The sequence below is a fragment of the Gymnogyps californianus genome, chromosome 7 (assembly GCF_018139145.2).
Source record: "Gymnogyps californianus isolate 813 chromosome 7, ASM1813914v2, whole genome shotgun sequence".
Classification (NCBI taxonomy): domain Eukaryota; kingdom Metazoa; phylum Chordata; class Aves; order Accipitriformes; family Cathartidae; genus Gymnogyps; species Gymnogyps californianus.
This window is the reverse complement of record NC_059477.1, coordinates 583,750-606,617: the sequence shown is the minus strand read 5'-3', so window position 1 is coordinate 606,617 and position 22,868 is coordinate 583,750. Positions and strand designations below refer to the sequence as shown.

At 65.8% G+C, this 22,868-nt stretch overlaps 1 protein-coding gene and 31 non-coding genes across 32 annotated transcripts; 11 read left to right on the top strand and 21 right to left on the bottom strand.

Annotated features, from left to right (window-relative positions):
• Positions 1-3,130: 3,130 nt before the first annotated feature.
• On the bottom strand, positions 3,131-3,212 carry TRNAS-GCU (transfer RNA serine (anticodon GCU)). The gene has a single exon. It is a non-coding gene; the product is annotated as a tRNA-Ser (tRNA).
• Positions 3,213-3,865: 653 nt separating this feature from the next.
• On the bottom strand, positions 3,866-3,939 carry TRNAT-AGU (transfer RNA threonine (anticodon AGU)). Its single transcript has one exon. It is a non-coding gene; the product is annotated as a tRNA-Thr (tRNA).
• Positions 3,940-4,845: 906 nt separating this feature from the next.
• On the bottom strand, positions 4,846-4,917 carry TRNAA-UGC (transfer RNA alanine (anticodon UGC)). Its single transcript has one exon. It is a non-coding gene; the product is annotated as a tRNA-Ala (tRNA).
• Positions 4,918-5,294: 377 nt separating this feature from the next.
• Positions 5,295-5,366, bottom strand: TRNAP-UGG (transfer RNA proline (anticodon UGG)). The gene has a single exon. It is a non-coding gene; the product is annotated as a tRNA-Pro (tRNA).
• Positions 5,367-6,059: 693 nt separating this feature from the next.
• TRNAP-AGG (transfer RNA proline (anticodon AGG)) lies at positions 6,060-6,131 on the bottom strand. The gene has a single exon. It is a non-coding gene; the product is annotated as a tRNA-Pro (tRNA).
• A 276-nt stretch (positions 6,132-6,407) lies between these two features.
• Positions 6,408-6,489, top strand: TRNAS-CGA (transfer RNA serine (anticodon CGA)). The gene has a single exon. It is a non-coding gene; the product is annotated as a tRNA-Ser (tRNA).
• Positions 6,490-7,239: 750 nt separating this feature from the next.
• TRNAA-UGC (transfer RNA alanine (anticodon UGC)) lies at positions 7,240-7,311 on the bottom strand. Its single transcript has one exon. It is a non-coding gene; the product is annotated as a tRNA-Ala (tRNA).
• A 360-nt stretch (positions 7,312-7,671) lies between these two features.
• On the bottom strand, positions 7,672-7,743 carry TRNAP-AGG (transfer RNA proline (anticodon AGG)). The gene has a single exon. It is a non-coding gene; the product is annotated as a tRNA-Pro (tRNA).
• A 927-nt stretch (positions 7,744-8,670) lies between these two features.
• Positions 8,671-8,742, bottom strand: TRNAA-UGC (transfer RNA alanine (anticodon UGC)). Its single transcript has one exon. It is a non-coding gene; the product is annotated as a tRNA-Ala (tRNA).
• A 380-nt stretch (positions 8,743-9,122) lies between these two features.
• On the bottom strand, positions 9,123-9,194 carry TRNAP-UGG (transfer RNA proline (anticodon UGG)). The gene has a single exon. It is a non-coding gene; the product is annotated as a tRNA-Pro (tRNA).
• A 689-nt stretch (positions 9,195-9,883) lies between these two features.
• On the bottom strand, positions 9,884-9,955 carry TRNAP-AGG (transfer RNA proline (anticodon AGG)). The gene has a single exon. It is a non-coding gene; the product is annotated as a tRNA-Pro (tRNA).
• A 1,057-nt stretch (positions 9,956-11,012) lies between these two features.
• On the top strand, positions 11,013-11,084 carry TRNAA-UGC (transfer RNA alanine (anticodon UGC)). The gene has a single exon. It is a non-coding gene; the product is annotated as a tRNA-Ala (tRNA).
• A 439-nt stretch (positions 11,085-11,523) lies between these two features.
• TRNAP-AGG (transfer RNA proline (anticodon AGG)) lies at positions 11,524-11,595 on the top strand. Its single transcript has one exon. It is a non-coding gene; the product is annotated as a tRNA-Pro (tRNA).
• Positions 11,596-12,083: 488 nt separating this feature from the next.
• Positions 12,084-12,155, top strand: TRNAA-CGC (transfer RNA alanine (anticodon CGC)). Its single transcript has one exon. It is a non-coding gene; the product is annotated as a tRNA-Ala (tRNA).
• Positions 12,156-12,448: 293 nt separating this feature from the next.
• On the bottom strand, positions 12,449-12,520 carry TRNAP-AGG (transfer RNA proline (anticodon AGG)). Its single transcript has one exon. It is a non-coding gene; the product is annotated as a tRNA-Pro (tRNA).
• Positions 12,521-13,413: 893 nt separating this feature from the next.
• Positions 13,414-13,485, bottom strand: TRNAA-UGC (transfer RNA alanine (anticodon UGC)). Its single transcript has one exon. It is a non-coding gene; the product is annotated as a tRNA-Ala (tRNA).
• Positions 13,486-13,764: 279 nt separating this feature from the next.
• TRNAP-CGG (transfer RNA proline (anticodon CGG)) lies at positions 13,765-13,836 on the bottom strand. Its single transcript has one exon. It is a non-coding gene; the product is annotated as a tRNA-Pro (tRNA).
• Positions 13,837-14,099: 263 nt separating this feature from the next.
• Positions 14,100-14,171, top strand: TRNAA-CGC (transfer RNA alanine (anticodon CGC)). Its single transcript has one exon. It is a non-coding gene; the product is annotated as a tRNA-Ala (tRNA).
• Positions 14,172-14,678: 507 nt separating this feature from the next.
• On the bottom strand, positions 14,679-14,760 carry TRNAS-UGA (transfer RNA serine (anticodon UGA)). The gene has a single exon. It is a non-coding gene; the product is annotated as a tRNA-Ser (tRNA).
• Positions 14,761-15,053: 293 nt separating this feature from the next.
• Positions 15,054-15,125, bottom strand: TRNAA-UGC (transfer RNA alanine (anticodon UGC)). Its single transcript has one exon. It is a non-coding gene; the product is annotated as a tRNA-Ala (tRNA).
• A 237-nt stretch (positions 15,126-15,362) lies between these two features.
• On the bottom strand, positions 15,363-15,434 carry TRNAP-CGG (transfer RNA proline (anticodon CGG)). The gene has a single exon. It is a non-coding gene; the product is annotated as a tRNA-Pro (tRNA).
• Positions 15,435-15,682: 248 nt separating this feature from the next.
• TRNAA-UGC (transfer RNA alanine (anticodon UGC)) lies at positions 15,683-15,754 on the top strand. The gene has a single exon. It is a non-coding gene; the product is annotated as a tRNA-Ala (tRNA).
• Positions 15,755-16,500: 746 nt separating this feature from the next.
• TRNAS-CGA (transfer RNA serine (anticodon CGA)) lies at positions 16,501-16,582 on the bottom strand. The gene has a single exon. It is a non-coding gene; the product is annotated as a tRNA-Ser (tRNA).
• A 1,042-nt stretch (positions 16,583-17,624) lies between these two features.
• TRNAP-UGG (transfer RNA proline (anticodon UGG)) lies at positions 17,625-17,695 on the top strand. Its single transcript has one exon. It is a non-coding gene; the product is annotated as a tRNA-Pro (tRNA).
• A 375-nt stretch (positions 17,696-18,070) lies between these two features.
• On the top strand, positions 18,071-18,142 carry TRNAA-UGC (transfer RNA alanine (anticodon UGC)). The gene has a single exon. It is a non-coding gene; the product is annotated as a tRNA-Ala (tRNA).
• A 345-nt stretch (positions 18,143-18,487) lies between these two features.
• Positions 18,488-18,559, bottom strand: TRNAP-AGG (transfer RNA proline (anticodon AGG)). Its single transcript has one exon. It is a non-coding gene; the product is annotated as a tRNA-Pro (tRNA).
• Positions 18,560-19,514: 955 nt separating this feature from the next.
• Positions 19,515-19,588, top strand: TRNAT-AGU (transfer RNA threonine (anticodon AGU)). The gene has a single exon. It is a non-coding gene; the product is annotated as a tRNA-Thr (tRNA).
• A 510-nt stretch (positions 19,589-20,098) lies between these two features.
• Positions 20,099-20,998, bottom strand: VMO1 (vitelline membrane outer layer 1 homolog). Its single transcript, XM_050899945.1, has 3 exons — positions 20,807-20,998; positions 20,605-20,720; positions 20,099-20,486 (listed from the first exon to the last, which is right to left on the bottom strand). Exons 1-3 carry the CDS (start codon positions 20,996-20,998, stop codon positions 20,183-20,185), a joined length of 612 nt encoding a protein of 203 aa, XP_050755902.1. The 3' UTR covers positions 20,099-20,182.
• Positions 20,999-21,943: 945 nt separating this feature from the next.
• Positions 21,944-22,025, bottom strand: TRNAS-GCU (transfer RNA serine (anticodon GCU)). Its single transcript has one exon. It is a non-coding gene; the product is annotated as a tRNA-Ser (tRNA).
• A 224-nt stretch (positions 22,026-22,249) lies between these two features.
• Positions 22,250-22,322, top strand: TRNAM-CAU (transfer RNA methionine (anticodon CAU)). The gene has a single exon. It is a non-coding gene; the product is annotated as a tRNA-Met (tRNA).
• A 233-nt stretch (positions 22,323-22,555) lies between these two features.
• TRNAM-CAU (transfer RNA methionine (anticodon CAU)) lies at positions 22,556-22,628 on the bottom strand. The gene has a single exon. It is a non-coding gene; the product is annotated as a tRNA-Met (tRNA).
• A 115-nt stretch (positions 22,629-22,743) lies between these two features.
• TRNAS-GCU (transfer RNA serine (anticodon GCU)) lies at positions 22,744-22,825 on the top strand. Its single transcript has one exon. It is a non-coding gene; the product is annotated as a tRNA-Ser (tRNA).
• Positions 22,826-22,868: the final 43 nt, after the last annotated feature.

Genomic DNA, 22,868 nt, shown 5'->3' with positions numbered 1-22,868 from the left:
GGCAAAAAAGCCTTTCAGAGGTGGTGGGGTCAAGCCCAGCCATTTTTAACCTCATTCTGGAAGGGGAAAGAGGAAATCAGCTTTTCCGAGGTGCAGCGGAGGACACGTGCTTCAGGCAGAAGCAACCTTGTAGCCTGCTGGAGTAAGGCAGGAGGCTGTGGGTTCATCACAACCTCCTAAACGGCAATTTGGTGAGCAGGAAAAGATGAGGCTTTATTTTAAGCTTTACCTTGCTGCTTTTTGCACCGCTCTTGAATAACAAAATGATGCCACAGGTGCACCTTGGACCCACAGCCTAAGAATTAAACCCTTCTTCTGCCAGCAGGGTTTCCTCCCCTTCACTAATCATCTTCCATCTCTCTCTTTTTTTTTTTTTTTTTTTTTTTTGGTGCCTCTGTGCACTCCCGTGATCCCAGGGAAAACAGCCCTTCCAGGGGGACTCCCTTCCAGGCTTACAGACACAGGCTGGGATCTTCTGATTTGCAGCCTCACTGTGTGTTTCAGTTTTGCAACCCAGTTTAAGTACTTGAGGTTCTGCTCACATTGGACCGTCGTGTCCCAGAAGAATATCCACGGATGCAGCGACACTTGAAATAAGTGCACAGGGGCACTTAGAGAGGGCACGTTGTTGAATGTGAGTGGATCTGGGTACTGAAACAAGTCCTTTGCCTGGAGAAGGGGACAGGGGAAACAAAAGGCACGTGTCAGGAAGTTAAAATAATTGGATTTGTGTAATGAATGAGATGAAAACAAAGGAAAACCATAGGGGAAGAGGTCTTCCTGGAGATGCAGGTATCTGGGAGAAAGACAAGGACTGGTTTTTCCAACCCCTACTCATTTCCAGGAATGAGCGCTTTCTGCTGGAGACGTGACTTTCTCTGGAAGAGCCACAAAAATGAGAAAATTTCACCAAATCAAACACGTCAGACCCATTTTCTTAACTTCTGCAACGGATCTAGGATGTGTGGCCATCTCAGCCCGGGTTCTTCCTGCAGATAAGGGCACAAGGACAAACATGGCCCAGGATCGATACTCGCTGTGTTTCCCTTCCCATCGCCAGCCCCAGCAGCACTTCTCAACTCCAATTTCACCACTCTGCGTTTTGATTTCCAACAACCCAAGGGCTAGATGTCTCTGAGACCGGCTGGAGGGTGGAAGCTTGCCCCTGCCCCAAAAAGTCTCCTGAAAGCCAAAGGCGAAGGCACATTTTGGAGCAGCAACAGACCCACTGCATCCCATCTCCAAGGAACATCTGTATCCAGCGCGTTCACCCGGGGCTTGCCCCCGGGGCTGCAGCCAACCTGCCAGCAGCAGGACGTGCTGGGAGCACTCCCAGGCGGCTGATGGGCGAGCGGGACACCCCGGTGCCAGGAGGCAGCATCCTGACGCAGACAGACCCACCCGGGGTGGCTGTCCCTCCACCGCAGCCGCCCAGCATCCTTGGTTGCCTGTGTCCTTGCCGGGGCAGACTCGGGGTGCTTCAGGGCCACTGTGTGCAGCCCGGGGAGCAGAGCCCAGCCGGTGCCGCTGGGAGAGCCAGGCTCCGGCTGCCGTGTGCCGCCCCGGGGCTGCAGATGATCCAGTTTCATGCCGCCACACGTCCCCTGTAATTGCCGGGTCCCTGGGTGGGCTGATGCTCCACAGCGTCACCGAGGCTGGCACGTACCCCCCAGGAGGCCTCGTCACTGCGCACCAGGGCAGGGGCACGTGTGTGCCGGGGCGGACACAGCCCAACGGGGTTGAAGGGTGTCCCAAGGGAGTCAGCTTGTCTCCTCTCCCAGCTGCCTCTGCCCTGCAAACCCCCAGGTCCCATCTTGCTGCAGCAGCCCCCGTGCCATGCACCACCACCCGAGGAGAAGCCTGCACCCACCGCCCCTTCCCATTTCACCATCTCCAGCTGCAAGTTGGTGTTTCTCCGGGGCTGTAACCCCCGTGCACCGAAACCCATGCCTTTTCCCCAGGAAATCTGCATCCCTCTTGCAAGGGCGCCTGGCTGTCCAGGCATGGACATCCCCCTTTCCCAGGGCGGCAGAGCTGGCCAAGCATCGCAAGGGTCTCACGGCAGCAGGATGGGAGAGGGCTGGTATTTCCCTGCATCCCAATCCCTGTTTCTGGCTTAGGAGAGGCTGACGGAGGGAAGGAGCTCCCAGCTGGTCCCCAGGGGCACCTCCCCAAGGCAGGGGAAGGAAATGTGGCCCCAGGGAAGGTCAAAAAGCCAGTGCAGGGCTTGCAGTGTGGACAGCTAAGCCTGAGCGTCCTCGCCTTGCCTCCAAGCCACGGCATTGCTTGGACACATCCTCATCTGCGGAAAGAAGGGGTGGGAGCTGGGAAGGCACCTGCAAGGCTGGCGCAACACGTTTCCCCAGCTGCATCGAAGCACAGACGTGCTCTGAGAAATGCAAGGCTTCCCTCTCTGCAAGACCGCCGGGATTTCAGCAGTTAAAAACCTCTCAGCAGGCGGGGTTTTTTTACCTCTTTCCTCTTCATCTTGCAGTAGCTCACCCTTTCCTCTCCCCAGGAACCTCCACTGCAAGCACTGCTGCAGACACAGGAGGGAGCTGCCAACACGCAGCAGCTATGCCATCCTCAGAAAAATCCACTTCTAGGACGGTGGCGATGGCTCAGCAAGACACAGCATTGTCCAGGGATGGCTTTTGGCTCCCATCGGCACGACAGGGATGCCCAGGGCTTGTGTACGAGAGGCAGACAGGAATAAATTGGCTGACAGAGAGCGGAAGGGAAAAAAGCAGAGCGCAGGCTCGAGGTGTGCCCACGTCGCTGCCAGGCCAGTGCGGCCAGCCGGTTGCTGCCCTTCCCTGCGCACGGTTTGGTGCTTTGCTTCCTGGAGAAGACGTAGCTGGCTGGCAGGAGGGCGGCTGGCGGGTGGGCTTGGGGAACGGAGGGGGACGGCACCCCACTCCTGCACGGGAGCGTGGGGCCCGGCACGTTGCGCGGAAGGGCAACGTGGGTCCCTGAGCAACCGGGAGCAGGTTCGGCAAGTGGGAGCAGCAATCCGGAGGCAGGCGTGTATTTAACAGGGCAGAGCAAAACAGAAATAGAGGCAGGAGGAAGCCGGCCATGCCAGGGGCTCCACCAAAAGCCTCCCCTGGGGTCGGGGTCCCCAGGGGCCCGACGAGGGTGGGATTCGAACCCACGCATGCAGAGCACAATGGATTAGCAGTCCATCGCCTTCACCACTCGGCCACCTCGTCCCCTGCTCCAGTCTTTTTGGGGCGGATTTTTTTCCCCTTTTTTGACCAAAGGCTGCAAACCTGTGGCTGGTTCTTCAGGGTGTCCTCTGGAGAGCCAGGCTGGGCAGGCAGAGCCCTGGCAGCCCGCCTGCCTGGCCGTGGCAGGCAGCTGCCCACCTGCCTGTTGCAGGGCAGCTGGGCAGGGCAGCGAGCGAGCGTTTGCAATTCATTTGCCCCTCTCCACGTTCCCTTCTGTCCCTGCATTCAGAGGATGGCAAAGGGCAAGGTGGGATTTATTTTTGCCATAAAAGTGTGTGCCCCAGGCTTTGTTACTTGTTGCAGGTCTCCATCACCCCCCCGCCGCCCCAACCTGCGTCCAGAGGGTTTTCCTGCATGATTCAGAACCAGTTGTGCAAATGAATGGGAAAGATGGTGGGGGTCCAGCCAGCATTGGATGTACCTCTTTATTTCCCAAATCCCCTGGGGTCTGGAGATAGTTTGGGTCATCTCTCCACTGTGAGCTCCCCAGGGAGAGGGAGCAGAAGGAAACTCCTTCCCTCCACAGCAGGGTGGCCTGGGACAAAGGGGTGGGGGGTTCTAGCGCTCCGGGCAGGGCAGAGACCCCCAGCAGTGCCCCCAGCTTTGGGCAGGGAAGAAAAATAGCCCCCAGGCCCAGGCACCACTGGGAGTCGAACCCAGGATCTCCTGTTTACTAGACAGGCGCTTTAACCAGCTGAGCCATGGCGCCCACCTGCCCCACTGCTGTGGGGTGCCCCCCCCAACACACCTAACCCTCTGCCTGCCCTCTCCCCCCCTCTCCCATGCCCCACACTGCTGCCCCAGGTCTGGGGTACCCTAGCCCCCAAATCCTTCTCTATCTGCCACCGGGAGCCCCCCCAGTGCTGACCCAGGCCCCTGGCACGGGGAGCCCAACACGTCCCCTACCAGCACCAGCTGGGTTTTGGGGTCCCAGCCCCTCCGGGGATTTGCTGCCCCCCTCCCCTTTTCCTGGCAGAGCCCTGCCAGCTGCCCCCAGCCCCTGCACTGCCCCAAGGTGACTGCCTCTGTCTCGGCTCTCTCTGCTCACCCCAGCATCCCGGGGGTCCCCAGGGCATTCCCCGCCTGCCCGGCTCACCCATGAGTGCCCAAGGCCGACCCAAGCAATCTCTGCGCGGCCTCTGAGGGCTCAGGCACCCCCAAAGTCTCCAGTTTTTTGAGAGGTGCATGAGACACACTGAGGGGGAGACTGGCTGAGAGCAGCTCCCCAGTGCAGCGGGTGCTGGTGACACCCATGCTCACCCAGCTCCATTTACCTCCTCCTGTCCTGGCCCGACCCCAGCACTGGGAAGGGGACCGAGACCCCTGCCACCCAGCAGGAAGGCTGAAACACAGCCCCGCAGCACGCTCCAGCCATGCCAACTGCAAAAGGGGACCCTCCACTGGGGGTATCCCCGACCCCCAGCACCGGCAGCTCCCGGGTGCAGGGAACTCTGTGCTCTCCCTTGCACTTGTGCTGGCAGGGCGGGCAGGGCTGGGTCCCAGCTGCGCACCCCACCTCGTTGGTCTTGGGGTATGATTTTCGCTCAGGGTGTGAGACGTCCCAGCTTCAACCTCCCGATGAGACCACCTTTTGGGCACCCACTGCAAAAGGAGGTGGAGATGCTGGGGGTTGAACCCAGGGCCTCTTACATGCAAAGCAAGCGCTCTCCCGCTGAGCTACATCCCCTCTGCGTGGACATGGCTGGGGGCCTGGGCAACTCCCTGCGCCCCCCACCGCTGCCCCACTGCCCACTGCTCACCCTGCTCTGCCCCCACGGCCCTCACCCCAGAAACAGACCCCCGGGCTCACGCTGATGGCAGCACCCGCTCTGCTCTGCGGTGCCCAGTGCTGCCTCCAGCTGCCCTTTCCCACCCCTTCCTCCATCTGCCTCCCTGCCCACCCACCCACCCACCCACCAGCTCCTCGCTAACCGGCTCCTGGGGTCCATCCTGCCCATGGGTACATGGGCACCGACCCCACTGGGCCGGGCACCGCTGCCCTCGTCGTGCCCTGGTTATGCCATGGTCCCAGGCGCCGCTGGGGAAGGCGGGTGCCCAAAAGGAGGGCTCGTCCGGGAGTTGAACCCGGGACCTCTCACACCCAAAGCGAGAATCATACCCCTAGACCAACGAGCCGGGGTGCTGCACCCCATTGCACCCCCAGCTGCTGCGCCCCACACACTTTTGGGGGTTTGGCGGGGCAGCTGAGGCTATGTGTGTCCCTCAGCACACTCTGGGAGCATCCCTGGGAGCATCTTGCCATCGCTGGTGCACGGAGCCAGCAGCTGGAGGTGGCCTTGGGGCGTTAGTGCCCAGCATCTCCAATTCCCACCATCTCCAGGGGTTTTCCTCCTCCAAACCACCTCCCCGCCTCTTGCAGAGGTTGACATGGCCGGTGCTTTGCAGCATCCCCCCGCGCCCTTCTTCCTCCACGGCCATCCCCAAAGCTGATGGTCCCCTCTGACGTGGCTTTCTCGTCACTCCCAGAAAATCCCTCTCGCTGCTTCCTTCCCCAGCCCCCCGGAGCTGCTGACCGTGGGGTTCGGGCGTTTGCAGGCACTGGGTGTCCCTCGGGTGCCCCAGGCTGCCAGCGGGGCCGGGACAGGGTGCGGGGTCCCTGGGGCAGAGCAGGGGCATGGTTTTCTGGACGCAGCCCTGGGTGAGGGGCTGCCTGTAGCTGTGCCAGGGCGGGCAGCCGAGCTGCTGCGGGAGCCCCGGCTGCGGTGCCATGACGGTGCCCGCAGCCTGCACCGCAGTCCCGGGCAGAGCTGCCCAGCAGGGATGTCGCCCCCTCCGTGCCCCGTCCCCGGCGGTGGGTGCCCAAAAGGAGGGCTCGTCCGGGAGTTGAAGCCGGGACCTCTCGCACCCTAAGCGAGAATCATACCCCTAGACCAACGAGCCGGGGTGCGCAGCTGCCCGGGCACCCCCACCCTGTGCCGGGCTCTGGGGTGCTGGGGGGGGGCAGCGCTGAACAGGGACCCCAGGGTCCCAGGCGCAGCTTTTTGGGACGGGCCCTGCCGCCAGCCCCTGGGGAGCAGAGCGGGGCTGAGGGGGTGTGCGGGGATGCACCGGCCACCCCGCAGACTTCCCTGCTTCCCAGGGCAACGGGGCGCCCAGGGGGGATGAGGGGGTGCCCGGGGCGGGGGGCAGGTGTCCCCCCCGGGTGCTTGGGGATGGGCTGTGATGGCCGAGGGGTGAAGGCGTTGGACTCGAAATCCAATAGGGTTTCCCTGCGCAGGTTCGAATCCTGCTCACAGCGACAGATTTTACCCGCCGCTACGGGACCCGCCCTGGGGCTGGGGGGATCGGGGGCAGCAGGGGGCTGGGCTCCACGGCAGCCCCAGCCCTGCACCTCACCCCCTGCCTGGGGACCACCTCCCGCACCAGGGAACCTGCTGCTCCCTGGCACAGAGAGCCCACCTACCGCAGGGAGCCATGGACCACTTGCCCTGGGCCACCTGAAGCCCTCCCCTCTCAGCAGGGACCACCCAGAGAGGCTGAGGGACCCCCAGCCATGGGGTCTCAGTGGTGGCTTTATCTGCGGATGCTTTGACCAGTGGGCTCTGGGACAGCTGGGACCCACCCTGAGCCCAGGGCTGGGGGGCCAAGGGGGAGGGCTGGGGAGCCCAGCGCAGGCTTGGGGTATGCTTCCACCTTCAGCTGTGAGAGGACCTGGGTCCAGCTCCCAGAGGAGTCCTCCCCTTGGGCAAAGCCTGCCCTGCTTTTGTCTGGGGCGTGCAGAGCTCATTTGGGGGCAGCTCTTGGCTTTTGCCCCCTTGTTCCCCCCCGACGGTCACTGCACAGTTGGGCTGGGCAGGGCGAGTGGGGCAGCTCCCTCTCTCAGGGGTCCTGGCATGGGGTGCGGGCATCCACTGTGCACCACTGCTGTCCCCCCAGTCCTGGGCCAGCTGTGCCCGCAGGCAGCCCCAGGGCTTTTTCTGGGGGCCCTGGGGGGCTCTGCCAGCCCGGCGGCCCGCATGGGGGGGGGCTCTGGGGAGGTAAAAGGAGCTGGAGATGCTGGGGGTTGATCCCAGGGCCTCTTACATGCAAAGCAAGCGCTCTCCCGCTGAGCTACATCCCCTCTGCATGGGCACAGGTGGGGGCCTGGGCAACTCCCCTCACCCCCCACCCCTGCCCCACCGCTCACCCTGCTCTGCCCCCACAGTCCTCACCCCAGAAACAGACCCCCGGGGCTCACGCTGATGGCAGCACCCGCTCTGCTCTGCGGTGCCCAGTGCTGCCTCCAGCTGCCCTTTCCCACCCCCTTCCTCCATCTGCCTCCCTGCCCACCCACCCACGAGCACCTCGCGGCCGGCTCCTGGGGGTCCATCCTGACCACGGGGATATGGGGCACTGACCTCACTGGGCCGGGCACCGCTGCCCTTGTCATGCCCCGGTTATCCCACGCGCCCCTGGGGAAGGTGGTGGGTGCCCAAAAGGAGGGCTCGTCCGGGAGTTGAACCCGGGACCTCTCGCACCCTAAGCGAGAATCATACCCCTAGACCAACGAGCCGGGGTGCGCAGCTGCCCGGGCACCCCCACCCTGTGCCGGGCTCTGGGGTGCTGGGGGGGCAGTGCTGAACAGGGACCCCGGGCAGTGGGTTTTGGGGACGGGCCCTGCCGCCAGCCCCTGGGGAGCAGAGCGGGGCTGAGGGGGTGTGCAGGGATGCACCGGCCACCCCGCAGACTTCCCCGCTTCCCAGGGCAACGGGGGCAGCAAGGACGGGCTGGGCAGGGGGAGCCAGGGGTGCACAGGGCAAGAGGAGCACAGGCTCCCCCCAAGGTTTTCCAGGCTTTGCAGCCTGGGATAGGTGGGGAAGTGGCATTTTCTCGGGATACAGGGTGGACTCCCCCACATTACGCTGTGCCATGTCGCCGGGAGAGCTGGGGGGACTGACGGCCGGAGAGCAGAGGGGAGGGAGAGGGCAGCGCCCTGGGGCAGCCCCCACCTGCGCTGGGCACAGCTTGGCCTGTGCGGTGCCCGGGGCCGTGGGGGCCAGGATCTGGGCTGGGTCCCAGCTGTGCACCCCGGCTCGTTGGTCAGGGGGTATTGATTCTCGCTTAGGGTGGAAAGGTGAGAGATCCTGGCTTCAACTCCCAGACAAGCCCTCCTTTTGGGCACCCACCACCAGGCACAGCCCCTGCGGGGACAGGGCACAGATGGGGCAATGTTGCCCAGCACAGGGGGGACAGGCAGCCTCGGCAGCTCTCCTGCCAACAATCACCCCAAGGCCCCTGGGGAAGGGACACAAGGTGCCCCCACAGCGCCCGGGAAGGGCAGGGAAAGGGCCGTGGGCACTTCCTCACAGCCTGCGGGTGCTGGGAATCAGCCCCAGGCCAGCCGTGCCTGCAGGCAGCCTCAAGGCTTTTCTGAGGGGGCCTGGGGGGCTCTGCCAGCCCAGCAGCTGGAAGGGAGGGGGCTCTGGGAGGCAAAAGGAGCTGGAGATGCTGGGGGTTGAACCCAGGGCCTCTTACATGCAAAGCAAGCGCTCTCCCGCTGAGCTACATCCCCTCTGCGTGGGCACGGCTGGGGGCCTGGGCAACTCCCCTCACCCCCACCACTGCTCCGCTGCCCACCGCTCACCCTGCTCTGCCCCCACGGCCCTCACCCCAGAAACAGACCCCCGGGGCTCACGCTGATGGCAGCACCCGCTCTGCTCTGCGGTGCCCAGTGCTGCCTCCAGCTGCCCTTTCCCACCCCTTCCTCCATCTGCCTCCATCTGCCTCCCTGCCCACCCACCCGCCAGCACCTCGCGGCCGGCTCCTGGGGGTCCATCCTGCCCATGGGAACGTGGGGCACCGACCCCACTGGGCCGGGCACCGCTGCCCTCGTCATGCCCCGTTTATGCCATGGTCCCACGCGCCCCTGGGGAAGGTGAGTGCCCAAAAGGAGGGCTCGTCCGGGAGTTGAACCCGGGACCTCTCGCACCCAAAGCGAGAATCATACCCCTAGACCAACGAGCCGGGGTGCTGCACTCCATTGCACCCCCAGCTGCTGCGCCCCACACACTTTTGGGGGTTTGGCGGGGCAGCTGAGGCTACGTGTGTCCCTCGGCACGCTCTGGGAGCAGCAAGGTCCCTCTTGCCATCGCTGGTGCACGGAGCCAGCAGCTGGAGGTGGCCTTGGGACGTTAGTGCCCAGCATCTCCAATTCCCACCATCTCCGGGGTTTTCCTCCTCCAAACCACCTCCCTGCCTCTTGCGGAGGTTGACATGGCCGGTGCTTTGCAGCATCCCCCCCCACCCTTCTTCCTCCACGACCATGCCCAAAGCTGATGGTCCCCTCTGACGTGCTTTCTCGTCACTCCCACAAAACCCCTCTCGCTGCTTCCTTCCCCAGTCCCCAGAGCTGCTGACCGTGGGGTTCGGGCGCTTGCAGGCACTGGGTGTCCCTCGGGTGCCCCAGGCTGCCAGTGGGGCCGGGACAGGGTGCGGGGTCCCTGGGGCAGAGCAGGGGCATGGTTTTCTGGACGCAGCCCCTGGGTGAGGGGCTGCCTGTAGCTGTGCCAGGGCGGGCAGCCGAGCTGCTGCGGGAGCCCCGGCTGCGGTGCCATGACGGTGCCCGCAGCCTGCACCGCAGTCCCGGGCAGAGCTGCCCAGCAGGGATGTCGCCCCCTCCGTGCCCCGTCCCCGGCGGTGGGTGCCCAAAAGGAGGGCTCGTCCGGGAGTTGAACCCGGGACCTCTCGCACCCTAAGCGAGAATCATACCCCTAGACCAACGAGCCGGGGTGCGCAGCTGCCCGGGCACCCCCACCCTGTGCCGGGCTCTGGGGTGCTGGGGGGGCAGCGCTGAACAGGGACCCCCGGGTCCCAGGCGCAGCTTTTTGGGGACGGGCCCTGCCGCCAGCCCCTGGGGAGCAGAGAGGGGCTGAGGGGTGTGCGGGATGCACCGGACACCCCGCAGTCTTCCCTGCTTCCCAGGACAACGGGGCGCCCAGGGGGACTGGGACAGATTTTGAGGGCCAGGGCAGGGGGAGCCAGGGGTGCACAGGGAGCCCCACAATGCCCCGGGATGGGGCTGTGATGGCCCTGGAGCAGGAGGGGCACAGTTCCCCCCCAAGGTTTTCCATATTTTGCAAACCCGGGAGAATGGGGAAGTGGCATTTGCCCGGGATGCTGAGTGGACTCCCCCACATCGCCCTGTGCCATGTCCCCGGGAGAGCTGGGGGGACCGATGGCCGGAGAGCAGAGGGGAAGGAGAGGGCAGCGCCCTGGGGCAGCCCCCACCTGCGCTGGGCACGGCTTGGCCTGTGCGGTGCCCGGGGCTGTGGGGGACAGGATCTGGGCTGGGTCCCAGCTGCGCACCCCGGCTTGTTGGTCAGGGGGTATGATTCTCGCTTAGGGTGAAAAGGTGAGAGGTTGCGGGTTGAACTCCCGGACGAGCCCTCCTTCTGGGCACCCAAATTCCCTGGCGGCGTGTGGGACCATGGCATAACCAGGCCATGGTGAAGGCACTGTGTGGGCAGCAGTGCCTGGCACAGAGGGGTTGGTCCCACGTCCTGGCTGGGCACATTCCCATGGGCAAGATGGACCCCCAGGAGCTGGCCGCGAGGAGCTGGCGGGTGGGTGGGCAGGGAGGCAGATGGAGGCAGATGGAGGAAGGGGTGGGAAAGGGCAGCTGGAGGCAGCACTGGGCACCGCAGAGCAGAGCGGGTGCTGCCATCAGCGTGAGCCCCGAGGGTCTGTTTCTGGGGTGGGGGCAGAGCAGGGTGAGTGGTGGGCAGTGGGGCAGCGGTGGGGGGTGCAGGGAGTTGCCCAGGCCCCCAGCCATGTCCACGCAGAGGGGATGTAGCTCAGCGGGAGAGCGCTTGCTTTGCATGTAAGAGGCCCTGGGATCAACCCCCAGCATCTCCAGCTCCTTTTGCCTCCCCAGAGCCCCCTCCCTGCGGGCTGCTGGGCTGGCAGATCCCCCCAGGCCCCCTAGAAAAGCCCAGGTTTGCAAAACATGGAAAACATCGGAGGGGAACTGTGCCCCTCCTGCTCTGGGACCATCAAAGCCCCAGGCTGGGGCATTGTGGGGCTCCCTGTGCACCCCTGGCTCCCCCTGCCCTGGCCCTCAAAATCTGTCCCAGTCCTCCCTGGGCGCCCCGTTGTCCTGGGAAGCGGGAAGTCTGTGGGGTGTCCGGTGCATCCCCGCACACCCCCTCAGCCCCGCTCTGCTCCCCAGGGGCTGGCGGCAGGGCCCGTCCCCAAAAAGCTGCGCCTGGGACCCTGGGGTCCCTGTTCAGCACTGCCCCCCCCAGCACCCCAGAGCCCGGCACAGGGTGGGGGTGCCCGGGCAGCTGCGCACCCCGGCTCGTTGGTCTAGGGGTATGATTCTCGCTTAGGGTGCGAGAGGTCCCGGGTTCAACTCCCGGACGAGCCCTCCTTTTGGGCACCCACCGCCGGGGACGGGGCACGGAGGGGGCGATGCTGCCTGGCACAGGGGGGACGGGCGGCCTCCCCAGCTGGGCCACATCCCCTCGGCTGGGATTGTCTCGCCACTGCTGGGAGCGAGGTGCTGCCCGGTGCCCGTGGGCAAAGAGACACGGCTCGGCCGTGGCCAGGGCTTGTCCCGTCCTGGGTGGGGAGGGGGCTGCCGGGGCAGTGGGGGACGGCAGAGCGTGGCCCTGCTGCCACCACGTCCATGGTGGGCAGCTCTGCCCGGGGCTGCCTGCAGAAAACCGTGTCCCTGGTCTGCCCCACAGCCGTCCTCCCAGTCCCGGCCCCCTCGCCAACCCAACAGCACCCGAGGACACCCAGTGCCTGCAAACCCCCAAACCCCACGGTCAGCAGCTCCGGGAGAATGGGGAAGGAAAAAGCGAGAGGGATTTTCTGGGAGCGATGAGAAAGCCAGGTCAGAGGCTGTTTCAGGGGGATGTAGCTCAGCGGGAGAGCGCTTGCTTCGCATGTAAGAGGCCCTGGGTTCAACCCCCAGCATCTCCACCTCCTTTTGCCTCCCCAGAGCCCCCTCCCTGCGGGCTGCTGGGCTGGCAGAGCCCCCAAAACTCCCCAGCAAAGCCCTGAGGCTGCCTGCGGGCATGGCTGGCCTGGGGCTGCTTCCTGGCACCCACAGCCTGCAGGGAATGCCCGTGGCCTTTCCCTGCCCTGCCCAGGCGCTGCAGGGTGTGGGGGCACCTTGGGTCCCTTCCCCACGAGGCTCGGGGTGTCTCTTGGGGTGAATTTTAGTGGTGGGGGGAGCAGCTGGGCGGGAGGAAGGTGGTGGGTGCCCAAAAGGAGGGCTCGTCCGGGAGTTGAACCCGGGACCTCTCGCACCCTAAGCGAGAATCATACCCCTAGACCAACGAGCCGGGGTGCGCAGCTGCCCGGGCACCCCCACCCTGTGCCGGGCTCTGGGGTGCTGGGGGGGGCAGTGCTGAACAGGGACCCCGGGCAGTGGGTTTTGGGGACGGGCCCTGCCGCCAGCCCCTGGGGAGCAGAGCGGGGCTGAGGGGGTGTGCGGGGATGCACCGGACACCCCGCAGACTTCCCCGCTTCCCAGGACAATGGGGCAGCAAGGACGGGCTGGGCAGGGGAGCCAGGGGTGCACAGGGCAAAGGAGCACAGGCTCCCCCCAAGGTTTTCCAGGCTTTGCAGCCTGGGATAGGTGGGGAAGTGGCGTTTTCTCGGGATACGGGGTGGACTCCCCCACATCACCCTGTGCCACATCCCTGGGAGAGCTGGGGGGACGATGGCCGGAGAGCAGAGGGGAGGGAGAGGGCAGCGCCCTGGGGCAGCCCCCACCTGCGCTGGGCACGGCTTGGCCTGTGCGGTGCCCGGGGCCGTGGGGGCCAGGATCTGGGCTGGGTCCCAGCTGCGCACCCCGGCTCGTTGGTCAGGGGGTATGATTCTCGCGTAGGCTGGAAAGGTGAGAGGTCCGGGTTCAACTCCCAGATGAGCCCTCCTTTTGGGCACCCACCACCCTGCTCCTGCCTGGCCGCTCCCCCCAGCACTGACATAGACTCCAAGAGAGACCTCGAGCCCCTTGGGGAAGGAACCCAAGGTGCCCCCACACCCTGCAGCGCCTGGGCAGGGCAGGGCAGGGAAAGGGCCACGGGCATTCCCCGCAGGCTGTGGGTGCCAGGAAGCAGCCCCAGGCCAGCTGTGCCCGCAGGCAGCCTCAGGGCTTTTCTAGGGGGGGATTTTGGGGGCTCTGCCAGTCCAGCAGCCTGCAGGAAGGGGGCTCTGGGGAGGCAAAAGGAGCTGGAGATGCTGGGGGTTGAACCCAGGGCCTCTTACATGCAAAGCAAGCGCTCTCCCGCTGAGCTACATCCCCTCTGCGTGGGCACGGCTGGGGGCCTGGGCAACTCCCCTCACCCCCGACTGCTCACCCTGCTCTGCCCCAAGGACCCCAAAAATAGTCAGGGGCTGCACTCCACCATCCCCATAGCTGCTTCTAAAAGGCTCCATGCTGGCCATGGGGACGTGCCCACCCCAAACACTCTGCCCATCCCCGCTGCACCAGGCACCGGTGCCCTCCCACCACCCTGGCCCTGGTCCCACCATGGGCTGGGGCCATGGACGCCACCCAAGGAAAGCGGATGGCCCAAAAGGAGGGCTCGTCCGGGAGTTGAACCCGGGACCTCTCGCACCCGAAGCGAGAATCATACCCCTAGACCAACGAGCCGGGGTGCTGCATGGGGGGCAGGAACCCCCTACTTGAGCTCCAGCACTCAGGGAACTGGTTGGGGTGGGATGGGAGCTGGGGAAGCTCTTTTTGGCCCCGATGGATGTTCACAGCTGGGAGGTCCCCCTTGCTCTGCCCTGGCTGCGGTGCTGGCACCCGGACACGGCCATGGTCCGTAACTGCCCTGGCTCCAAAAGCCATGGGGCCAAGAGGACCAGGGTGGGCAGCAGGACCCCCGGGCGCAGGCAGCCCCCCCTGGGCAGGGGGATGTAGCTCAGTGGGAGAGCGCTTGCTTCGCATGTAAGAGGCCCTGGGTTCAATCCCCAGCATCTCCAGCTTTTTTTTGCCTCCTCAAACCCACCTCCTCCACAGGGCAGTGGTGATAAACTCTACTTCTACTCCTGGAAGGCATCTGCACCATGGCCCCCGGCAGAGCTGCCCACCATGGACATGGTGGCAGCAGGGCCCCCGACAGCCCCCTCCCCACCCAGGATGGGACCACGCCCTGGCCACGGCCGAGCCGTGTCTCTTTGCCCACGAGGCACCGGGCAGCACCTCGCTCCCAGCAGTGGTGGGACCATCCCAGCCGAGGGGATGTGGCCGAGCTGGGGAGGCCGCCCGTCCCCCCTGTGCCAGGCAGCATCGCCCCCTCTGTGCCCCATCCCCGGAGGGGCTGTGCCCAGCGGTGGGTGCCCAAAAGGAGGTGCTCATCCAGGAGTTGAAGCCAGGGTCCCCCAGGCCCCACCAGTGCCTCTACCTCCCCACTGCTCTCCAGCCATCGGCTCCCGGGGGATGAGGCTGCCCTGCTCCCCAACCCCATCCAAGCCGTGAGTAAAATCTCTCGCTGTGAGCAGGATTCGAACCTGCGCAGGGAAACCCTATTGGATTTCAAGTCCAACGCCTTCACCCCTCGGCCATCACAGCCCCTCGCATGCCCCCCGCAGGGCGGGGACACCCCGACTTTGTCCTGGGGTCTGCCTCTGGGGAGAAAATGTCCCCCAGCCTGGTGTGGGGCCATCTGCGCAGTCCCAGTACCCCTTGGCAGCCCCAGTACCCACACGTGCCGGGGCTGGGAGAAGGGAACATCCGGGGGTATTTACCGATGGCTGGGAAAAATCCAGGCGCAGCAGAGAGCTTCGGCACCGGGCAGGCACCAAAGAGAAGCGTCCTCCAGCGATGCCCAAGGAGACAACAGGTTCTGGGGAGGTAAAAGGAACTGGAGATGCTGGGGGTTGAACCCAGGGCCTCTTACATGCAAAGCAAGCGCTCTCCCGCTGAGCTACATCCCCTCTGGCACGCTGCCTGGACAACTCCCCTCACCCCCCCCCCCCCCCGCTCACCCTGCTCTGCCCCCCAGCCCTCACCCCAGACAGCCCTCCACGCTGCCAGCTTTGGGGTCCATCCTGCCCACGGGGACGTACCCAGTGAGACGGGCACTCACCCCTATGCCGTGCACTGCTGCCCTCATCGTGCCCTGGTTATGCCACAGTCCCACTGCAGCCGAGGAAGGCGAGTGCCCAAAAGGAGGGCTCGTCCGGGAGTTGAACCCGGGACCTCTCGCACCCGAAGCGAGAATCATACCCCTAGACCAACGAGCCGGGGTGCTGCACCCCATTGCACCCCCAGCCTCTGCGCCCCACAATTTTGGGGGTTGGTGAGGGTGGCTGATACTGCCTTTTGCCCCTGGCACAGCCTGGAGCAGAGACGTCCATCTTACAGTGCCCAGGATGTGGGGCCGGAGTTTGGAGGTGGCCACAGTACATAACTGCCCGGTCCCTGTGGCCGTGGGGGCAGCTGGACCACGGGGGTCGGCAGGGACCCCTGGGCACAGTCCTGCCCACGCAGAGGGGATGTAGCTCAGCGGGAGAGCGCTTGCTTTGCATGTAAGAGGCCCTGGGATCAACCCCCAGCATCTCCAGCTCCTTTTGCCTCCCCAGAGCCCCCTCCATGCGGGCTGCAGGGCTGCCAGAGCCCCCCAGGTGCCACAGAAAAGCCCTGGGGCTGCCTGCGGGCACAGCTGGCCCAGGACTGGGGGGACAGCAGTGGTGCACAGTGGATGCCCCCACCCCATGCCAGGACCCCTGAGAGAGGGAGCTGCCCCACTTGCCCTGCCCAGCCCAACTGTGCAGTGACCGTCGGGGGGGAACAAGGGGGCAAAAGCCAAGAGCTGCCCCCAAATGAGCTCTGCACGCCCCAGACAAAAGCAGGGCAGGCTTTGCCCAAGGGGAGGACTCCTCTGGGAGCTGGACCCAGGTCCTCTCACAGCTGAAGGTGGAAGCATACCCCAAGCCTGCGCTGGGCTCCCCAGCCCTCCCTCTTGGCCCCCAGCCCTGGGCTCAGGGTGGGTCCTAGCTGTCCCAGAGCCCACTGGTCAAAGCATCCGCAGATAAAGCCACCACTGAGACCCCATGGTGGAGGTCCCTCAGCCTCTCTGGGTGGTCCCTGCTGAGAGGGGAGGGCTTCAAGTGGCCCCAGGGCAAGTGGTCCACGTCTCCCTGCGGTAGGTGGGCTCTCTGTGCCAGGGAGCAGCAGGTTCCTGGTGTGGGAGGTGGTCCCCAGGCAGGGGGTGAGGTGCAGGGCTGGGGCTGCCGTGGAGCCCAGCCCCCTGCTGCCCCCGATCCCCCCAGCCCCAGGCCGGGTCCCGTAGCGGCGGGTAAAATCTGTCGCTGTGAGCAGGATTCGAACCTGCGCAGGGAAACCCTATTGGATTTCGAGTCCAACGCCTTCACCCCTCGGCCATCACAGCCCCGTCCCCAAGCACCCGGGGGGGACACCTGCCCCCCGCCCCGGGCACCCCCTCATCCCCCTGGGCGCCCCGTTGTCCTGGGAAGCGGGAAGTCTGCGGGGTGGCCGGTGCATCCCCGCACACCCCCTCAGCCCCGCTCTGCTCCCCAGGGACTGGCAGCAGGGCCCGTCCCCAAAAAGCTGCGCCTGGGACCCTGGGGTCCCTGTTCAGCGCTGCCCCCCCAGCACCCCAGAGCCCGGCACAGGGTGGGGGTGCCCGGGCAGCTGCGCACCCCGGCTCGTTGGTCTAGGGGTATGATTCTCGCTTAGGGTGCGAGAGGTCCCGGTTCAACTCCCGGACGAGCCCTCCTTTTGGGCACCCACCGCCGGGGACGGGGCACGGAGGGGGCGACATCCCTGCTGGGCAGCTCTGCCCGGGACTGCGGTGCAGGCTGCGGGCACCGTCATGGCACCGCAGCCGGGGCTCCCGCAGCAGCTCGGCTGCCCGCCCTGGCACAGCTACAGGCAGCCCCTCACCCAGGGGCTGCGTCCAGAAAACCATGCCCCTGCTCTGCCCCAGGGACCCCGCACCCTGTCCCGGCCCCACTGGCAGCCTGGGGCACCCGAGGGACACCCAGTGCCTGCAAGCGCCCGAACCCCACCGTCAGCAGCTCTGGGGACTGGGGAAGGAAGCAGCAAGAGGGATTTTCTGGGAGTGACGAGAAAGCCACGTCAGAGGGGACCATCAGCTTTGGGGATGGCCATGGAGGAAGAAGGGCGCAGGGGGGATGCTGCAAAGCACCAGCCATGTCAACCTCTGCAAGAGGCGGGGAGGTGGTTTGGAGGAGGAGGAAAACCCCCAGAGATGGTGGGAATTGGAGATGCTGGGCACTAACGCCCCACAGCCACCTCCAGCTGCTGGCTCCATGCACCAGCGATGGCAAGATGCTCCCAGGGATGCTCCCAGAGCGTGCCGAGGGACACACGTAGCCTCAGCTGCTCCCCCAAACCCCCAAAAGTGTGTGGGGCGCAGCGGCTGGGGGTGCAATGGGGTGCAGCACCCCGGCTCGTTGGTCTAGGGGTATGATTCTCGCTTTGGGTGCGAGAGGTCCGGGTTCAACTCCCGGACGAGCCCTCCTTTTGGGCACCCACCGTCCCCAGGGGTGCGTGGGACCATGGCATAACCGGGGCACGACGAGGGCAGCGGTGCCCGGCCCAGTGGGGTCGGTGCCCCACGTTCCCATGGGCAGGATGGACCCCAGGAGCGGTAGCGAGGAGCTGGTGGGTGGGTGGGTGGGGGCAGGGAGGCAGATGGAGGAAGGGGTGGGAAAGGGCAGCTGGAGGCAGCACTGGGCACCGCAGAGCAGAGCGGGTGCTGCCATCAGCGTGAGCCCTGGGGGTCTGTTTCTGGGGTGAGGACTGTGGGGGCAGAGCAGGGTGAGCGGTGGGCAGTGGGGCAGGGGTGGGGGGTGAGGGGAGTTGCCCAGGCCCCCAGCTGTGCCCATGCAGAGGGGATGTAGCTCAGCGGGAGAGCGCTTGCTTTGCATGTAAGAGGCCCTGGGTTCAACCCCCAGCATCTCCAGCTCCTTTTGCCTCCCCAGACCCCCTCCTGCGGGCTGCTGGGCTGGCAGAGCTCCCCAGGCCCCCTCAGAAAAGCCTTGAGGCTGCCTGCAGGCACGGCTGGCCTGGGGCTGATTCCCAGCACCCGCAGGCTGTGAGGAAGTGCCCACGGCCCTTTCCCTGCCCTGCCTGGGTGCTGCGGGTTGTGGGGGCACCTTGTGTCCCTTCCCCAGGGACCTTGGGGTGAACGTTCGTGTTGGCAGGAACTGCTGAGCTGGGGAGGCCACCCGTCCCCCCTGTGCCAGGCAGCATCGCCCCCTCGTGCCCCGTCCCCGCAGGGGCTGTGGGCGGTGGGTGCCCAAAAGGAGGGCTCGTCCGGGAGTTGAACCCGGGACCTCTCGCACCCTAAGCGAGAATCATACCCCTAGACCAACGAGCCGGGGTGCGCAGCTGCCCGGGCACCCCCACCCTGTGCCGGGCTCTGGGGTGCTGGGGGGGGCAGCGCTGAACAGGGACCCCGGGCAGTGGAGTTTTGGGGACGGGCCCTGCCACAAGCCCCTGGGGAGCAGAGCGGGGCTGAGGGGGTGTGCGGGGATGCACCGGCCACCCCGCAAACTTCCCCGCTTCCCAGGAAAATGGGGCAGCAAGGACAGGCTGGGCAGGGAGAGCCAGGGGTGCACAGGGAGCCCCGCAATGCCCCAGGATGGGGCTGTGACGGCCCCGGAGCAGCAGGGGCACAGGTTCCCTCGGGTTTTCCACGTTTTGCAGACCCGGGAGAGGTGAGGAAACAGCCGCCGAGGGGAGCAGGGTGGGGAGTGTGGACTACTTTGCTGAGATGCCGAGCGGCTCCGCATCATGGCCCTGTGCATCATCCCCGGGGGAGCTGGGGGAACCGATGGCCGGAGAGCAGAGGGGAGGGAGGGGGCAGCGCCCTGGGGCAGCCCCCACCTGCGCTGGGCACGGCTTGGCCTGTGCGGTGCCCGGGGCCGTGGGGGACAGGATCTGGGCTGGGTCCCAGCTGCGCACCCCAGCTCGTTGGTCAGGGGTATGATTCTCGCTTCGGGTGCGAGAGGTCCCAGCTTCAACTCCCGGACGAGCCCTCCTTTTGGGCACCCACCGCCCCGCTCCCACCCGGCTGGTGCAGATCTCATTTGGGACCCGGCCGTTGACTTTTATCCCCCAGGGACACCCCACAGTCGCCAGGGCTTTGAGCTCAGCCTGACACACAGGACTGTCCCCCGTTCCCGGCGTCCCAACCCTGTGCCCAGGTCCGTTGGTTCCGCAAGGTGTCCCTGGTTTCGGGGTGGCAGTGGGATGTGGACAGGGGCTGGGCAGGGGCCGGGGCCGTGGCACACACCGTGGTTGTGGGGCACCCCACGGCAGTGGGGCAGGTGGGCGCCATGGCTCAGCTGGTTAAAGCGCCTGTCTAGTAAACAGGAGATCCTGGGTTCGACTCCCAGTGGTGCCTGGGCCTGGGGGCTATTTTTCTTCCCTGCCCAAAGCTGGGGGCACTGCTGGGGGTCTCTGCCCCGAGCAGGGGACGCCGATGTCCCCATCGGGATTTCCTCCAGTGCCACAGCCTCCCATCCTTCTGCCCTTTGAGGAGGGTCCGCCTACGACTTCTTGGTTACCCCCTTTGGTTGGGGACGTGTCCCCGTGTCCTGGCAGGGCCGGCTGCGGCTCCCCGCTTCTCTGCCCCGGTTTGCCCCCTCCCAATGACAAAGCTGCCCCGCCGTAGTCTGGGCGCATGCTTTTACTGAAAGCTCATTTCAGGGTAGGACAGGGACAGTCCTGGAGATGCTGGGGAATATCTGGAAGTCTGGGTGGGGGCAGAAAGGACTTGGGAGCATCTCTGGGAAGCGGGGTAGGTGTTGGGGGCAGACACCAGCAGATATGCAATGGTGGAGCCCATGGGGATGAGGGGAAGGTGTCTCCTGAGGGTACCAGGGGTAAGGCATCTCCTGGTGGATGTGGGGTCGTGGGAGAGGGGACCCCGGGCACAAGCTCTGCTGTGGAGCTGGGTCATGGGATCGGGTGCCCTGCAGTGGGTTTCCAGTGCTCGTTACGGGCAGCAGAAGAGACGCAGATCATTCAGGGCCGTGTCGTCCCTCTTCAGCCCCCGTGCAGGCTCCTGCCGCGTCTGGATGCCGCACACCGCCCTGGGGCACTGGGGGCTCCAGCTGCCCCACTGGCCCCAGGTGGACCCTGGCCCCTCCAGGACGTGCCCGTCGGAGCAGGCGAAGCGGGCGCTGGTGGCGGCCACTTCATCGCTCAGGAGCCCGCGCTGGGGCGGCTGGACCCGCAGCGCGAAGCCCACCAGGCGCCCTCGGTGGGGGCACCAGCAGGCCTCCGACCAGTGGCCCCACCTAGACGGGGGAAGAGAGAAGATGGTCGGTGCCGAGGCCGGGGAGTGCAGGAGGAGGAGGCAGCCGGGAAGGAGGCTCCGCAGCCACGGGGACAGGACGGGGACCGCCGGGGGCTCACCTGCCGCTCTGGGACTCGGCCGTGTAGCCGCCACTGGGATCCCCGCCGCGGGAGCAGTGCAGCCGAATCCCGTTGAGCGCCGTGTCGTCCTCCATCACCCCCTGGGGCGCCTCTACCTGCGAGGGAACGGAGGTGAGGGGTTAACTCCCCATGGGACCAGGGTCCCCAGACCGGCTGTGGGGACTGGCGTGGAGGCTTGCACCTTGAAGCTGACGCCGCTGGCGTAGGAGCCCTTGGGGCACATCTCCGGCCAGGCCCAGTCTCCCCAGGGTCCACCGTTGGGCACGGCGATGACCGAGGCATCGCTCCCACCCAGGTCCCACTCCTGCCCCTGCCCTGCGGTGCCTGCAAGCCCCGTGAGCAGGAGCAGCAGCAGGATCTGTCCCCGTGGCATGGCTGCCCTGCCTGCAGCTGGCCCCCCAGGCTCTTATAGCTAGCAGGGCTGGCAGGAGGGACCTGGCAGCATCTCAGTTACCTTCCTAGGGTGCCCGGGCCTGTCGGACAGGCGGGATTAGCTGCAGGAGAGAGCTAACCCCCCTGCTGGGTGGGGTGCAGGGAGCTGATCCACCAGCTCTTTGTTTGGGTCCCTGTTCGGGCAGCTTGCCCGGAGCCACTGGGCACCCCGGTACGAACCGGGGCTCGGGGCGGCGTGGGGCCGGGGCACCCTCCTCTCCCCCTCATGGGCTCCCACCATGTGCAAGATGGGATTTGCACTCCTCTGCCTTTTGCTCTTTCTTTCTTTTTTGCAGTTAAAATGAACAGGCACGTTCACCGACACCTCCGATGGAAATCCCTTCCCATCTTCTCCGCCCTCACTCCCCAAGGTATTCATTTCATCATGGCTTCACGCTTCACTTGTCCCAGTTTGCTTTCCGGTTGCGCCCTCCCCTTGCAGAGGGTTATCGTCTTACTGCTTAACAGCCACTTCGTGCAGTAACAGCTCTTTTAAGGATTTCTGAGTGGGTTGGTTTTTTTTTTCCCCATGAGTCTTGGATAAGAGACTTCCAGCCACCTCCATGCCAGGACCTGGCTGCCTTTTTAGATGCTTCTTCAATTTCTTCTGCCTGGGCTCCTCGGTTTCCTCCTGCCATCCCCTTTCCAAAGTTCAAACGCTGCTGAGGGGGGACTGCTGACCTCTTCCCCTTGGGAGGATGCAGTTGCCATGGTGGACCAGGCATTGGCTACTAGATTCCCCCTGGGGCTCAGACGCCGCTGGGAGTGGAGCCCAGGGTCCCGGTGTGCCAGGCAGGAGCCAACCCCGGCCGCTGTCACACGCCAGCCTTATGCTGTCCCCATTCCCCCCCCCCCCCCCGGCCCCACGCGCGGCAGCAAAAAGTCCCGACGAGGGTGGGATTCGAACCCACGCGTGCAGAGCACAATGGATTAGCAGTCCATCGCCTTCACCACTCGGCCACCTCGTCCTGCCCCACGCCGCGCGGGGCCCCGCCCCTCGCTAACCGGCGCGGGGCCCCGCCGCCCGCTGCTGGCTTGACGGCGGTCCGCCGCCGCCCCGCCGCTGCTCGCCCCGCCGCCGCCGCCGCCCCGCCGCGCCCGCCCGCCAAGGGGCCGCCCGCCGCGCTGAGGACCGGACCCGCCGCCCGCCCGCCCGCCCGCTGAGGGCGCGGCCCGGGCTTAGTTTACCATCGCCCTCTTAGCGCAGCCGGCAGCGCGTCAGTCTCATAATCTGAAGGTCCTGAGTTCGAGCCTCAGAGAGGGCAGAGGTTTTTTTTTTTTGGGGGGGGGGGGTAGGGGGGCTGGCCGCCATTTTGCTGCCCCGCGGCAGACCCCGTAAGGGGGCTCTGCAGTGGGGCTGGCCCCCCCCCCAATACCCCGTCCCCCAGGGTCCGCTCCTCCCCGCCGCGGCGAAGGCGGCGACCTTGCAAAAAAGCCGGCCCGGCGCCGCCAAAAAAAAAAAAAAAAAAACAAAACTAAAAAAACCAACCCAAATCTCTGCCCTCTCTGAGGCTCGAACTCAGGACCTTCAGATTATGAGACTGACGCGCTGCCGGCTGCGCTAAGAGGGCGACGGTGAGGCTAAGCCCGGGCCGCGCCCTCAGCGGCCCCACGGCGGTTCGGGCGCGGGGCGGGCAGAGGCCAGGCCGGTTAGCGAGGGGCGGGGCCCCGCGCGGCGTGGGGCAGGACGAGGTGGCCGAGTGGTGAAGGCGATGGACTGCTAATCCATTGTGCTCTGCACGCGTGGGTTCGAATCCCACCCTCGTCGGGGCTTTTTGCTGCCGCCCCCCCTCCCCCCCCGAGTTCTCCCA